Source organism: Fonsecaea nubica, assembly GCF_001646965.1.
Source record: "Fonsecaea nubica strain CBS 269.64 chromosome Unknown Scaff8, whole genome shotgun sequence".
In the NCBI taxonomy this organism is placed as follows: domain Eukaryota; kingdom Fungi; phylum Ascomycota; class Eurotiomycetes; order Chaetothyriales; family Herpotrichiellaceae; genus Fonsecaea; species Fonsecaea nubica.
Genome location: NW_019173681.1, coordinates 381,979 through 397,356, shown reverse-complemented (window position 1 = coordinate 397,356; position 15,378 = coordinate 381,979). Strand labels below are relative to the sequence as shown.

At 52.7% G+C, this 15,378-nt stretch overlaps 4 protein-coding genes across 4 annotated transcripts; 3 read left to right on the top strand and 1 right to left on the bottom strand.

The window, feature by feature from the left end:
* Positions 1 to 488: 488 nt before the first annotated feature.
* Positions 489 to 3,685, top strand: AYO20_01988 (hypothetical protein; the record flags this gene model as incomplete). Its single annotated transcript, XM_022640294.1, has 4 exons — positions 489 to 575; positions 634 to 973; positions 1,035 to 2,642; positions 2,691 to 3,685. 4 exons carry the CDS (start codon positions 489 to 491, stop codon positions 3,683 to 3,685), a joined length of 3,030 nt encoding a protein of 1,009 aa, XP_022503794.1.
* A 1,379-nt stretch (positions 3,686 to 5,064) lies between these two features.
* AYO20_01987 (hypothetical protein) lies at positions 5,065 to 5,937 on the top strand (the record flags this gene model as incomplete). Its single annotated transcript, XM_022640293.1, has 1 exon — positions 5,065 to 5,937. One exon carries the CDS (start codon positions 5,065 to 5,067, stop codon positions 5,935 to 5,937), a length of 873 nt encoding a protein of 290 aa, XP_022503793.1.
* Positions 5,938 to 6,971: 1,034 nt separating this feature from the next.
* AYO20_01986 (hypothetical protein) lies at positions 6,972 to 10,143 on the bottom strand (the record flags this gene model as incomplete). The annotated part of the gene is made up of 7 exons (XM_022640292.1): positions 6,972 to 7,464; positions 7,513 to 8,550; positions 8,607 to 8,637; positions 8,686 to 8,906; positions 8,994 to 9,065; positions 9,112 to 9,680; positions 9,727 to 10,143. The coding sequence occupies 7 exons, from the start codon at positions 10,141 to 10,143 to the stop codon at positions 6,972 to 6,974; spliced, it is 2,841 nt and encodes a 946-aa protein (XP_022503792.1).
* Positions 10,144 to 10,460: 317 nt separating this feature from the next.
* Positions 10,461 to 15,347, top strand: AYO20_01985 (hypothetical protein; the record flags this gene model as incomplete). Its single annotated transcript, XM_022640291.1, has 8 exons — positions 10,461 to 10,784; positions 10,838 to 11,030; positions 11,095 to 11,463; positions 11,516 to 12,103; positions 12,215 to 12,266; positions 12,325 to 12,588; positions 12,635 to 13,032; positions 13,084 to 15,347. The coding sequence occupies 8 exons, from the start codon at positions 10,461 to 10,463 to the stop codon at positions 15,345 to 15,347; spliced, it is 4,452 nt and encodes a 1,483-aa protein (XP_022503791.1).
* Between the last annotated feature and the right edge of the window lie 31 nt (positions 15,348 to 15,378).

The window sequence follows — 15,378 nt, the reverse complement described above, 5'->3', positions numbered from 1 at the left end:
TGGCTTAATAGATACTTGAGACCAGGACAATTGCATAGCGCGGTTAGATATTGTGCATATTTCTTTTTCTTGATTTCGTCTTTCGCAAGAGGCGAATGTACCACTCTCCCTTACTCGCTCCAGAATTGGCGTAACACATAGCTTGTACGAGCTAAATGACAAGAAAAGCATTAGTTCAATTTCTCCCAAAAGTACTAGGTATATATACATTGGTGAACCGCAAGGCTGAGGAGGGAAGAGACGAGGCTGAGTATGTGCTGGTCACGGGGTATGAGATCATCGCCAACCGCCTAGAGCCTCCGACGCGTTTCCGCTGCCACTTGGCGTCCCGCCCGACCCTCAATCCATCGCAGCCGCAGGCTTGTCTGGTCTTGCTGCCACTGCTGCGTCTTACTGAAACCAGCCGTTGACAGTGACTCTTGTACCTCGTCGGATAGAGTGCAGAACCTCCTCCCTGTCATGCGGAGGATTCTGCGTCCTCAGTCACCATGGCGCATTTCCTTCGCGGCAAGCAGGCCGGCATTCAGAATGACCTCTCTACCGGTGTTTCACCAGAATCTTTTATGCTAGACGATGTACGCTCGCTCCCTCTGAGATCTGCAATTATTCGGAGAAGACTGACAATGTCTCAAGTTTGCCCGCTATGGCATCAATTCTCAGATCTCCGTGCTCGCCTATGACCCTGTCCAGTCTCTCCTCGCAGTCGGTACCAATGAATCTCAATTCGGCCCTGGGGTCGTCTATGTCTTTGGCCAGAAGCGAGTCTGTGTGACTTTCACTCCTCCTCGACCTTCATCCATCCGGACCATCCAATTTTGTGCCGACAAAATCCTTGTGCTCGACAGCAAGAACGACGTCAGCGTCTTCAGCCTCGACACCAGGCATCTGCTGGCAAATTATTCCCCTCCCGGCCAGGTCGTTGCCATCCTCTCGGATCCCAGTCTCGACTACTGTTTCTCTGGTTTGCAAAATGGTGGGCCCAATAAGATACGATAGACTGGGATGGGGGAAATTTTGCTGACATCCTTTGGCAGGGGAAATCGTGGCATTTGATTTGGACCGCGAGCATCAAACGGCATTCAAGATCCCCAACCTGTGGCGCGAGCGGAACCCCAGAGCACGGATTCTACCCATTGTATCGATGCAGTTCCATCCCAAGGACATAGGGACATTGCTTATTGGTTACTCCGAGGGCGCCGTCATCTACTCTTTTAAGCAGAACAAAGCAATCAAGTTCTTCCACTACGAACTCCCACCAGGCGCTCGAGGCGGGGATGGAGATCCTTCCAACGCCAACTCCGTACGGCATCCGCGGTTGACACATGCTCTCTGGCACCCAACTGGCACCTTTGTGTTGACGGCCCACGACGACTCGAGTCTGGTGTTCTGGGACCCTCGAGACGGCAGGGTCATCCACGCAAGGACAATTGAGGATACAGATGTCAACGTGCCTGGCGCTGGACAGCCAAGAGATGTACCTAGGAGCCCTCTCACGCCGGTAAGCCCGGGCTTTGGTACAGTGAAGGAGCCGTACTTTCATATTGCATGGTGTTCAAAGGCAAATCCGGATGACACTGGCTTGCTTGTAGCAGGCGGCGCACCGACAACTAACCCCACGAGAGGCCTGACATTCCTCGAACTCGGTCCGACACCAAACTATCAAACCTCGACGTGGGATTTCCTCGCGAACCATTTCCGCCGTCCGAAACGCACACATGTGCTGCCTACACCACCTAATGCCGCGATCAACACGTTTACCCTTATTCCTCGCTCGTCCCCACACTTTGCAGGCTCTCATGATCCGATAGCAGTCATGACTGTTCTCTCGTCTGGTGAAGTGATCACATTGAGCTTCCCCTCTGGACATCCCATCACACCCAGCAACCAGCTACACGTCTCGTTATCTTTCGTACATCCATTTGTGACCAAGACAGCACTCGCATTCGTCGATCGAACTAGGTGGCTCGGCATGCGTGAAGTTCGCCAACATGGTCCGCAGTTTCTGATCGGTGGCGCTGAGGGTATCAAGCCTCTTAAGAGACATGAAAACAGAAATATCGTCCAAGCCGCTCACGCGGACGGGACCATTCGCATATGGGATGCCGGACATGGCGATGTCATTGAAAACCCTGGCGTCCTCCAAGTCGATTTAGGAAAAGCCCTGGGTCGGTGGGATAATCTGGACGTGTCCCAGATGGGCATGTCTGGTGCAACGGGAGAGCTTTCGGTAGGGCTGAAAACCGGGGAACTCGTTGTTTTTCGACTGAACCGCAATCAATTCTTTGGTCAGCCTCCATCTGATCCTGGCTCGAACGAAGGACCTGGCAAAATGCAGGATATCAGCAGACGAGCTGACCCAGGCTTGAAGGAAGGTCTCCTCCCTCTGACCATGACGAATGACCAACAAGGCCCCGTCACCGCTCTGCGACATTCCGATGTTGGCTTTGTGGCAGCTGGTTATGCTGGAGGTGGGGTGACCATTGTTGATCTACGCGGTCCGGCCATCATCCACACAGCTCTTCTCAACGAGATGGTCGGTGGTAAACATCGGAGAGGTAGTGTTCGACGAGCTACGCCGGCCACTCAATCGACAGAATATGCCACTTCGATGGAATTTGGCATCTTGACCCTTGATGGTGATGGTAAGTGTTTTCCATCCCTGGACTCCCGCGGTGTTAACATGTAAATAGATTATTCCTCACTTGCTCTATTTGTGGGAACATCTCGAGGTCGTGTCGCCACGTTCAAAATTCTCCCATCTCAGTCCGGACGGTATTCGGCACAGTCGACAGGTGTGGCCCAAATATCAGAGGACCGGGTCATCTCATTGTGCCCCATTGATACCCACACAGGTGCCCCTGCAGCTGCAACTGGTTATACAATGGGCGGTTTGCAGTCCGGTCGGAAAGTCGATGGCGTCCTTGTGGCAGTCACAGTTTCATCCGCCCACATCTTCCGTCCAGCATCTGCGAAGGGAGCCTCCAAGACTTTCGACCACTACCTGTGTGATTCGGCCACAGTAGCCCGCTACGAAGATCGTGGCTATGCGATTGTCGGGTTATTTGGCGATGGCGCCGCCCGGGCATTCTCAATCCCTGCACTGAAAGAAATTGCGAGCATCCGCGTCAATCATCTCCTTGACACGAAGCGTTTCGGGGACGCGATCGTGTCTCCCACAGGCGATATCCTGGGTTGGGCAGGTCCTAGCGAACTAGCCATGGTTAACGTCTTTGGCTGTGGTACGTCCCTCCCACCTAGCACGGATCGTCTCTACGACGGCACCAAAATGGTTCCTCCTCGACCTACGATCAGCAACCTGCAATGGATCGCGGGTACACAATACATCACTCCCTCAGATATGGACATCCTCATTGGAGGGCCCGACCGACCACCTTCTAAGCGAATGATGGCGGAAATGCGGGCTGCGCAGGAAGCCGAGTTCCAACGACAAAGGGAAGCCGCGCGAACAGGACGGGCGCCCAAGCCTGACCATTCTCAGGAGACGTATTGGGCGTACATGCAGCGGCAGCTTCAAGAGAGAACAGAGAATCTGGGATTGGCGGGTGACAGTCTCGATCGAGCAGCGGAATCCAGCAGTTCGTGGAGCGACGGTGTGGACAAGTTTGTCGCGAAGCAGAAGAGAGCGGCGGCGCTGGGGTTTATTGGATCGAAGCTAGGGTTCTAAAAGATGTGCCGATGGAGTTTGAGCGAGGAGTTTTATGACTTGCACGCCAGCTACACCTCCTGGAAGCCGAGCATGTGCGTGGCAAGGCATGCGCTATCACGAGGCTTGCTGTGCTAATGAATGAGAAAAGAATATAGGTTGCAATGGTCAACTACGTACTGGGCATCTTTGGCGCTGGCCTCGGTGCACAAGTGCACAATATAGATATACGACTTCATCTCCAGCTTCACGGTGTGGCTCAAGCCTTTCTCTTGCTGGAGAGTCTCTATACTGGCATTTTTTTGTGGATTTTTCACACACATTGTCACAGTTTTCTGTCAACAGTTATGGGGAGCTAGCTATACAGCATCTGGATACTCACCATGTCAGAAGAAGGCATTCTATCTATCTATCTAGCTGGCTGGCTGGCTGGCTGACTATGTCTCATTTTGTTTCTGGATCCATTTCCGCCTTTGAATTCCAGGGAGGGGAGAACTGCATACAGGATAAGGAAGGGATCAAGTTTTTACCCTTGTACCTGAGTGCATTGGCCATCATCCACACAAATGTCAGAGGAGTGATCGAGTTGCTCTTCACCCTCCACCCTTCAACAACGACAGTGCCATGACAATGACAATGACGCCGCCGCCGCAAACGGCGAATAAGTCGCGGTCGGTGCCACCGCCCAGCCCCATTGTCTTCTTTGCCTTTCCGGTTTCCGACGTCACCACGACAGCCGCATCCGGAAAACCAGGCAGTCACTCGACCGATACTCGAGAACAAAGAACCGAGAAGGTCTTGTCGTTGTTCTGTTTTCCTTTTTTCGTTTTGTGTGTCTGTGCACGGGTCAGGGGGTTTAGGAACCAATGGTATCTCGAGGGCTAGGATCCCATGATGGTCTGTCCGCCCGTGGGTACGGAGGAGTGACGATGTACGATCTGCGACATACTGGAGGCTGGGCGGTGATGTGTTGGTAGCATATTCCATTGTCAAACGGTCGCGAGGATCTGCCCTGCTTGGCTTTTTTTTGTTTGTTCCCCTCGTTCGTCGATTTCTTTGTTCGTTCAACAATCGCTTTGTTGGGCCTCGCGCCTACATACGTCGGGATTTTGGGCGAGGATTATCGATGGAAGATTCCTAAAGTTCTCGAAGTCGTGGGATCCGGGATTGAGAGCCATCAATCATACCTACCTAGCAAGTCCCCTTTCGGTCTGAGACGGTCGAGTCCAAGTGAATTCCAAGTGAAGTCCAAGTCCGAGTCCGAGTCTCAAGTCTCAGGTCTCAAATCAAGTGAAAGCAAGGCAAGGCAAGGCAAGTCATCCTCGCGAGAGAAAGGAAAAACCCCGTGTAAGTGGTGTGGTGTGAAAAGAACGAGACAAGAGAATCTGCGTACTGGCAAGATGAAGAAGCTGGCACGCACGCTGTCGTCGCGCGGCAGCAATCCAAAATCTCATCCTCCTCCTCATCCACCATCACCCTCAAGTGGTGTCAACCCTCATCATCAAGCGACCCGGGCTCGTGCTCGAACATCCTCCCTGACGAGCCCGATCCCGCCTCACACGCATCTCCATTTCCCGCAGTGCCCACACACCACGCCGCCGACGCCCCGACCGGCCCGGTTGCCGGCCGTGCTGAGGACCGAGGTCGTCGAGAATGTCGTCGCGACAGATACCCCAGACGCTTCAGGGTTGGGTGGCACCGCGGCGGACACGGACCGCAGCAGGGGTGTCGTAGAAGTGCGGCAATTCCTGACCATGCCGACGCACTGTCTCGACTGCACGCTCGCGCTGGCCGCGCAGCATGAATCCTGGATCCGAGAGCTCTGCGACGGCGCGGTGCGGGAGGCGAGGTTGAGGCTCGTCGAACTGAGGTCGGGTCTGGCTGCTGCTCCTGCTCCTGCTCCTGCTCCTGCTCCTGCTGATGCTAATGGCCGTGACCACGCCACCGACGACAAAAAGGAGCAGATCAAGCTCCAAGCCGAGATCCAGCGTCACGAGCAGCGCATCGAAGAACACCTGCGCACGCGGGACGGCGATGTCAAGCAGGTGTGGGACCGCGTGCGTAAGGACTGGGAGGGCGGTGTTCGAGAGGTGGTCAGAGACGACGGCACCGGCGAGGCTGAGGAACGTTGCGTCTTTGTGATGCCCTGGGAAACGGAGGGAGAGGTGGTGGATACGGCGGCTGTGTCTGTGTCTGTCCAGGAAGGGATTGTGGCACAAAAGGGGAGTGTGAAGGTTGCGTGGATACCGATGGGTGTGAGTGAGAGTCAGTGAGGGTAAGTTGAAATACGGAGGGAGGGGGTGGCTTCATTTGGCTCTACTAGGTGCTGTACTCGGTAAATACACGCCTAGTGCCATTCTAGTGCTTTACTAGTGTCATATCCGATACCTAACATATGGTTTTATTGCCGGATCTGGTAAGTGCCAAATATCCAGGGTATTGTAATCTAATCGCGGCAAGCTGGTGCAAGCAATGCCTCACCAAGCCAACCGAATACCTACCGTACCTTAAAAAATGTAATGTGCCAGGCACCGACGTGTTCTGTTCACGTGATATCAGGGTTACACCCCCCAGACACCCCCCTTTTTGACAACCTGGACTTTGATTCTCCCGGGATTTTCTCTCTCATACACTGGCTTGACTGGGTCCCTTGCGAAATGGAATCTGTCGATTCTAAAATGATTTATGTTCTTCCACCACCGGGAACCAAATTCTTGTCTCGCGGGTTTCCTGTCCACCACTCCGTCCTCGTGTCATCCACTCTCCGGCTGATCTGTTCCACTCCGACAGTGAATCTCCAAGTCAGATTAGCTAGACACGAAGCCCAACAGCGTTGATTGTTTGGAGAATTCACGGTAGTTTGCAGATCTTGGTCGTAAGTGCATACAGATTGACCTCAGAACTCGCAACTATATATGTATGTAGTGGTCTGTGGATGTGAGGATGCCTTCCCCCAAAGAGTTAGGTTAAACGAGTGCATGCGGGAAGTCATGAGCTTCTACGGACCTAGAGATCGACAATAAGTGCTTTCATTATTATTGTGCTGGCACGTGGCTGGGTATGTTCTCACCAACTACTGCTTCGAAACTGTCAATCACCCAGAAAGTCAAGAGGGAGGTAAAAACCACATTTCGGCTGGATTGTACGATCGCAATGTGCGCGATTGTTCATCCTCTCGACAACAGAGCAACTCACGGAGATAGATGGCGCCTCAAGATACGATACAGCTATCCCCTCGGGACCCCTCGGGACCCCTCGGGACCCCTCGACACAAATTTTGATGGCACATCACGGGACAGCCAGGTCTCTATCCCTGGAGCAGGTGACACTCTTGCAGCAAGTCTTCAAGCTTCTCCTCATCCCCTGGCCCGTTCCGGCTCCCACCACCCGAGCACTCCCCCTCGTGTTTGGAATGCGCGATCTTGGCCAAATATAGCTTTCGTTGCTGCTTGCGGACGATATTCTCCTCGATGCTCTGCTCCACTACATACCGCCACACCGTCACTGGCTTGTCTTGTCCGATGCGGTGCGCTCGGCCGATAGCTTGCTGTTCTACCATAGGGTTCCAATGTGGCTCCATGAGATGGACATCGGTCGCCTCTGTAAGAGTCAGACCCACAGAGCCTGTTCCAAACGTGACGAGCATCACTCGTACTTCTGGATCCGTCCGGAACGCAGAGAGTGCTCTGGCCCGATCGTCCGGCGAGTGCTTGCCGTCGATACGGACGCATTGAATGCCGTGCCGTTGAAGTCGTCTTTCCAGCAGTGCTAGTGCGTGTAACCAGTATGAGAAAACAAGGCTGTCGTCGTCTTAGCATACCCTCACGGATTCAGGAGCTGTCACTCACCTCTTCCCCGTACCCACAAGGAGCTCCTGGTGTAGCTCTAGGAGCTTGGACGTTACTGCGACAATTTTTGCAGGGGTGAAATTCCCTGTGTCATGCTCTGGCGGGACAAGGGAGGTAACCCCGTCATATGTGCTGGTGGCACCCGGAGAATTGCCAGAGACGAGGTCCTCTTCGACCGCCCCACATATGAGACAGGATACCTCCTCAGCTAATGCTTCGACGCTGTTGTTTGGAGAATTGGCTCGACAGACTTTACAGAGCACATGGCCGCATTGTCCGTGGAAAACCGACGGCCACCCGGCTCTCCTGATGGTCCCGCCACATTGATTACAAGTAACGTTGGGGCCCCAGGCTGAAATTTCGGCAAGCTGGCGTGCAGAGCGGTCTTGCAAACTGATCCCGTCGCAGCAAATCCTCCGCAAGTCTCGGATGCCTAGGAGAGTGCTTATCGAGCGCTGTGCTCTTTTGACCTTGGAGGCCTCAGCCAAGGTTTGGAGGATGCTAGTTTTCACCACATCATATTGCTCGCGTTCCTGGTTGGAAAGCGAGACATTGATCGTGCGTAACGTTACACCGCCTAGGCCTAAGGCCTGTTTCATACGGCGAATCTGAAATACCCTGGTCATACGGCGTAGGTTAGAGAGACCAGTCTCATCACGCCTGGATAGTGGATCCGTGATGAACTTCCTAAACGATCGGGTTGAGTCGAAGGGATGGAATCTGAGCCAGCGAGTGAGAGCGCAAATATCGCTTAAGCCATTCTGGACGGGCGTGCCTGTCAAACACCATCTCCTCTCGGCCTCAAATTCATGCAAGGTTTGGAAGACTTGTGTTGAGGAGTTGCGAATCCAGTGGGCTTCGTCAAGGGCGATTCGGAACCATGAAAACTGACCCAGATGACCAGATGATGATTTTCGTTCCAAGGTGATAGTTTCGTATGTCGTCAGCACAACTTGAGCAGTTGCCAAGTCCGAATGCAGCCTGGATTTCGCCTGGCCGTGATGGACGTAGAGGCGTAAAGCCCTTGCGTCGAGATGTCTAACAGAGGGAGTCAGTGGTGTGCTATGTTCCCCCCCATTGCGGCTTGGACTTACTTGGAAAGCTCGTCTTGCCAATTCTGCAGAGCTGCATCGTGTCAGGAAACTTTTGTTTTCATAGTTCTGGAAGTCTTACTTGAAAAAGGGGTTACGATAAGGGTGGCCCCAATTTTCTGGACCTGGCGCGGAGATGCGGTGTGATTGTCGGCCATGAAGTGTCGAGCCTCTTCCAAGGTATGGATTATCAGTGCCAACAACGAGAGAGACTTCCCCAGTCCCATCTCGTCTGCCAGCAAGCCCCCCACACACTCGTTGACTGGGGCATGCTTTTCCTCCCGAGTCAACTCGTGGACATACCTATCGAGCATTAGAACTATAATCTATGTCATGTATCACTAGCTTGATACTTGCCTTGGTTCGAGGCTGGTCCAATCCCGCTTCCACATTGTTGAGAGGAGATGTGTCTCCTCTGTAGCCTCGCGACGCAGCATAAAATCCAGTGCTTCGATTTGATGACTGTAAAGGAGTTAGAACTGAAGGGTCGATCCAGTGGGGTTCTTACGGCTGCAAGGTTGTCTTGATTCTCGAGTCTTGTTCGAAGGTCGACTGCAGGCCACCGTGATGAGTCTCACACAGTATGTTTTTGATTTCTTGGTCGAAATGGTGGGTATCATCTGACTGCTGGCTTATGAAGAACGGGGTGAGTCCCTCCTCTGTTGTAGAATATACATGAGGATTGGAGTAGGGGATGGATGGATGCAGCACACTGGGCTCCTGTAAGAAGATATGTGCATCCCCAAGACAGATTCCGACACGCTCTCCGTAGGATGCTGGACCGAAGAGGTTTATCTCGCAGGACAGGACCATATGGGCCTGCTTCTTAGAAACATTTCTGATTATTTCGTCGTCGAGGGAGAGGTATACTTCACACCTCAAGCTTGGACACAGTGTCTTCACCTCTTTGATGACCGCCGCGTGTTGCTGGCTTAATTGTGCCACCTCCTGGGCATCGGTGTCGCAAAGGGTGATGCCATCGGATCGAATTCGGATCGAAAAAGCCGTCTCTTTCCTGAGGAATTGGGTAGACGACCGTTGGGAGGAAGGGAAGAGTTTTGCGGAAGCATTGGTTATCTAGGCAATGAGCAGAGAACTGCAATGATGTCGATGGATTTCTTACCAGTCCGTAGCAAACAGTAGTCGCTTCATCGGCCTTAACCAAAGGTTCTTTCTCCTCGGTGCTCCGAGAAGTGGAGAAAGTGTCAGAGTCGATTGCAGGGCCCGAAGACGTCTCGTCAAGGGGTTCAGCGTCGGCCCGGTGAGGTTCGTCGCGAGCCGCGAGCCTCGCCGAGGATTCCAAGGAATGCTCTCGACTTTCGTAGAGGTCAACATGGCAATTTTCAGCCAATTGGTCATTGAGGCAGGTTTCGGAAAATGGCTCTTGTGGGATCTCGAGGTCATGGTGGTCTTTGGTGTCTGTCGGTCTGTTCAGCTGCGCAGTTGACCAGAGGTTGATGTCAAGCGGGCGAACCAGATCCGGGCAAGTGTCGACATCCCCCAACGCAGTCGACCACGATCTTTTCTTCGTGAGCTCCATGCTTTGTGTTTCATTGTGCAAGAGGTTGATGTTCTTGTGTCATTAGATCGTCCCGATGGCCTTTACTGGGGAGAGACTCGGGCAACCACACCTGCGACCTTGATCGCAAATCTGCCTCGCCTGCAAGGCAACCTTGACAACCTGCAGGATGAGGCTGATCAGGCGCATCTAGCAGACTGCCACGTTGCGCTGGTGGCGATGCCCCTCGCTTTGTTTCTTTTCTGATGTGGCAGCCTGCCACCCACCTTGTTCCTCCCTTGCTCACTTTCACCCATCCTTCCAAGGTCACAACAAGGTGATGCAGCAGATCGGTCAAGATGGCGACTGTGACACACGCAGATCCTGCGAGCTCCATGGCTCTTGTATCGTCTCTGTTCGCTGACGCTAGTATGGACTTCAAGAGCAAGGTCCCGGACCACCTTGTTCCAACCTTTGACGAGATCAGAACTCTTCAAGATCTGGAATGTGCTATTCGAGACATTGAGGCAAGTCAGGGAGGCAGAAAATCACTCCGCTATTTGAGCAAGATCAAGCCATATCTCAATGCCTTGGACGAATACTCGAAGGTCATCGAAGTGTTTGTCAATGCAAAGCCTGAAATCATGGCCTTTGTCTGGGGGCCCATCAAGCTGTGCTTGTTGGTAAAGTGTCCTCCTCATCCTACAGCGGGACTTCAACTGATGACCTGGACCAGATCGCCTCAAAGCATGAGAAGGCATTTGGTTCTCTCCTTTCAGCCTATGTCAAGATCAAAGACGCTCTGCCCCATTTCTCTGCTGTCGAACAATTGTTTGAGAACAACCTGCAGATGAGACACGTTCTAGTCAACCTCTACAAAGACATTCTTGCCTTTCACCTGCGGGTCCTCACTTTCTTCTCCAGACCTGGTAGGTGTCTCATGCCGTTTGACATGGCAGATCTCGCAGGCTCATGAGTTAGGCTGGAGCATAGCGTTCCGCGTTACGTGTAGAGCGTTTGATGATATGTTTGGTGATATTGTCACCAATCTCGAGCGTTCAAAAGAGCTTTTCTACTCTTCAGCAAGCATTGCGCATTACCAAGCTGCCCAGGAAGCACGGCAACAGATCGAGGTCATCTTCAAAACACAACAAGAGACAGTCCGAATAGAGAAAAGAACCTACGTGCATGGATGGCTCAGTCCTCCTGAGCATCGCGAACGGCACGAACAGCTCTGTGAACTCCGGTCAGAATATCCACAAACAGCACAGTGGATTTTTGAAGAGCCATGTTGGAAAAACTGGCTCAACAACGAAGAGCAAAGTGGTAGGATCTTATGGGTGTCGGGAATCCCGGGAGCGGGTATAACACTGCACTGTCAGTTACCTCTGCATCGCTTTGCTGACTGCAACAGGCAAGACTGTGATATTTAGTGCCATGGTCGAATCTCTGATCCTCCGATCCAAGTCGAACTCATCGTGTGCGGTCGCTTACGTTTACTGCAAGTACAATGACCGCCAAAGAAATAGTTTTGCGGAGTTGGCTCGATCTTTGATTCATCAGCTCGCTGGCATGAATGAAATCTGTGGAGACTATTTGTACGACACTGCCACAAATAGTATGGAGAGCAAGGCCCGTGGGAAGCAAGTGCTCACGACTATAACTCAAGATGTCCTCCAGTGCTACGAAGAGGTGTTCATTGGAATCGATGGACTCGATGAGTGCGAGAAGGACCAACGACGACCAGTCCTTGACTTTCTCAAAGAACTGTTCAAGCTCTCTCTCCGGGGTTGCAGTCTTCGTTTGTTCTTAACAAGCCAAGGAGAGCGTGACATTGAGAAATTCATGGCCTTGGCCCGCTACCATGTGAAGATTGGGCCACTCCATCTGTCGAGGGATATTCTCTGCTACGTAGAGAGGCGAAGTGCAGAGCTGACCCGGTTCAATTTGACAAGCCAACAGATACGTGATCTGAACAGGGAGGTTTCCGCAAGATGTGCCGGTGAGTCCACAGCTTTTACTTGTCCTAGACCGAGAGCTAAGTTTGAGCGAGGCATGTTTCTTCTGGCGAGACTCATATTTGATTTATTTGAGCGCTGTGTGACTCGCGCAGACTTCGATGATGAGTACACCGGGAAAGGTCTTCCTAGTGGTATTGACGAGGCGTAAGCATACTACTCCGAGGTTCAAATGGTAAGGCATGCACTAATGTCCCTGTTCAAGGTATGGTCGGATACTGTCCCAAGTCAGGAAAAGAGAGAACGAATCCGGACGAGCCAGGGCAAAGCCAGTCTTGGAAATCCTCAGCTGCGCGAAACGGAAGCTTTACGTCCACGAGCTACAAGGCATGCTTTCGATGGATACGACTAATCGCCAGATCGATTTCAGCCGTGGAAGGTATACCCAGCACTTCAAAGAGATATGTGGACCGCTCGTGGAGCTAAACTTGGATGGAAGTGTCGATTTTGCACATCAAACAGTCAAAGAGTAAGGCTCGATCCCTTCATGAAAGATCCAGCACTCATTTCTGCAGCTATCTTGATCAGTATCACTCGGAGTATGTCAACCTTGGATCTGCCGCCTTCCACTCTGCTGGCATACTCACGTCCTACCTTTCACTCGATTGCTTCGCTTCTACACATCAAGACGAACAGCTGATTGAAGCAGCCGAAAAAGGATGCTTCTCTTTCTACAAATATGCTGTCTTCTATTGGCTACTTCACATCCAATGCCTAGGGGAAACCGGTCTCATAGAGGCTCGAATCAATATGAGTCTCTGCAGGGACGTCCAGGCCACATACCGAAATTTGATTTCCTTCTCTGAGGTGGCTTATGACGATCAAGATGACATGCAGCTTGATGGGGGCGCCAACTTTACACTGTTACTTGTACAAACAGATTCCTTGTACGAGGGGCTTTTGCAAAGTGATGGTATGACCAAGCCGTATGCTAGTCAGGATTGCATAATGACCAGTGTTACAGGTGAGGGCTCACCAATCGTGCGACAGATATCTCGCATTCAGCGGGCTATCGAGGCCGTCATCTCTACCGAAACGGACCGTGACAAGAAGGGATTCCTCAAAGACGCTTATGGTCCCCGGCCGTACCACTGTCCAACCCTCTCGTGCTTACGATTTCATGACGGTTTCTCAACCCCCGAGGAGAGAGACAATCACCACCGAACCCATGAAAGGTCGTTTCTGTGCCCCTTTCAAGATTGCAGCTTCCACTCCGTTGGATTTCCGACCAAGAGGACCCTTGACGCGCACGTTGACGCATTCCATGTGGCAAGTATAGTACCACAGTTTTCGAACATGAAAACCTGCTCGATTTGGGTTTCTTTGCAGAATATTGTCAAAACTGATGACGAAACGTTAGTCGGTGACATGTGCATCGAAGCTGCAAAGCATCCAGAAAAACCACCAGGGCTGGTTGCCCATGCCATTGAGAAGGGTCACTTTAATTCGGCACGCGCCTTGCTTCACCATTTCCATGGCCCCGATGACCTAGTTTCTGGAAAAGACGGACAAGGAAGACTCATCCATGCACTGGCAAGGGCTGGCGAACTAGGTATGTTGCGACAAATCCGCACCCGCTGCCCATCGCTGCAGTGGGCGCAGCGGGAATATGTGGATGCCTGTATTGCGGCTATGGATAAAGGTCACAAGGATATGGTCTTATTCTTGCTTGATCAAGCGTGCCTCCAGGATTCTTACCTTGGCCGGGTACATTCTGCTAGGCTCATTGGGAGAGCAGCACGAGCTGGTTATGGAGATCAGCTGTCGATAGTTCTCGACAAAGTCGGCCATCTCTGTTCGCCGAAGTATTTTGCTGCTTGCTGTCTACAGATAGCTGGCGAAGACAACGCAGCGGCTCTGAAACCAGTCTTGACCACCTTCTTGAATGCGTATGGCCCCCAAGCCAAGAAGTCTAAGCGGTTCAAGCACTTGTATGAGCTACCTATCGGCGATGCAGTGACGAGGCTGATCGAAGAAACGGTGAGATATTCGCAGGGCAAAGAGGGCGGGAGCTTCAAATCTGCATTCCAGCGTGCAGCACTCCGTGGAGACGTTGACCAGCTGACAAGGATGCTGGATTTGGGGATTGACATCAACTGTAGCAGCGGGCAATATGGCACCGCGCTGCAGGCTGCATCCAAAAAGGGCCATGTCCATGTAGTCCGCCTCTTAATCGACCGTGGTGCTCAGGTTGGGATCTTGGGCGGCAAATATGGCCACGCTGTTGCCGCCGCTACCGCCAAAGGCCAGCTGGAAACTTTGGAAATCTTGCTTGCAGCTGGCGCAGATGTATCACAAGAGGCTCAGGCGAACCCCGGGAAGGGACGTCGGAGTACCGGGCTCCCTCTAGTATCCCGTCCTAAAGCAGCGCCTCCTCTGCATTTCGCCGCAAGTGAAATGCAGGAGGGAACATTGCGAGCGTTGATCGAGGCCGGAGCCGACGTGAGGGCGGTCGACAGCAACGGCGACACTGCCTTACATATGTGTGTCCTAGGCCCATTCCACATCGTTTCGCCATGGATATTCCGGTCCGGGCTTCCCTCCTGGACGGATCCCTCGGTCGCAAGGAGAATCCGGCGTTCGAGCTGCATAATTGCAAAGTTGCTTTTAGAACGAGGCGCCCTAGCCACGGCGCAGAACGAGGCCGGCAACTCTCCCCTACATCTGCTCTTGGCTACTTACGACAGTATCAACAAGTCGTATGGATCCCACCCCTGTACCGTGCAAATGGCAAAGATGTTATTCGAGGCTGGCGCTAGCTTTGATCAACTGAACAATGACAGCAAAAGCGCAAGGGACGTAGCCATCCAGACGGGCGGACAAGATCTAGAGGACCTGAAACGTGAAATTCCAAGTGCATGGGAAGGGCATAACCGCTCCGATCTCGACTGTGAGATGCGCGGGCACTTTGAGCCTCGCAAGGATTTGTCACAGTTTGCGTCCCCTGCACTGGGACTGGGGCCTTCGGCATCTCAGAGCCCTGGTGGTCCGTTCGAAACAAAGCCCTCATACGCCCCTCTGGAAGCAGAGCAGCGGCCAACGACTCCCGCTGATGATACATCTATCCTGTCTCCCCTTGTGACCGATTACCAATATACGCCTGGAGACGGAACATACGGCGCGGCTGACGGGGTAAATGCGCCCGGTGTCTACGAAGAAGATCTGTCGAGCAACGGTCTCCACGACCCGGATTCTGAGCTGTTGACGAACCCCTGGCGAGACGCTTGAGACGAGCGCCAGAAGAACCAAACTACGGGGG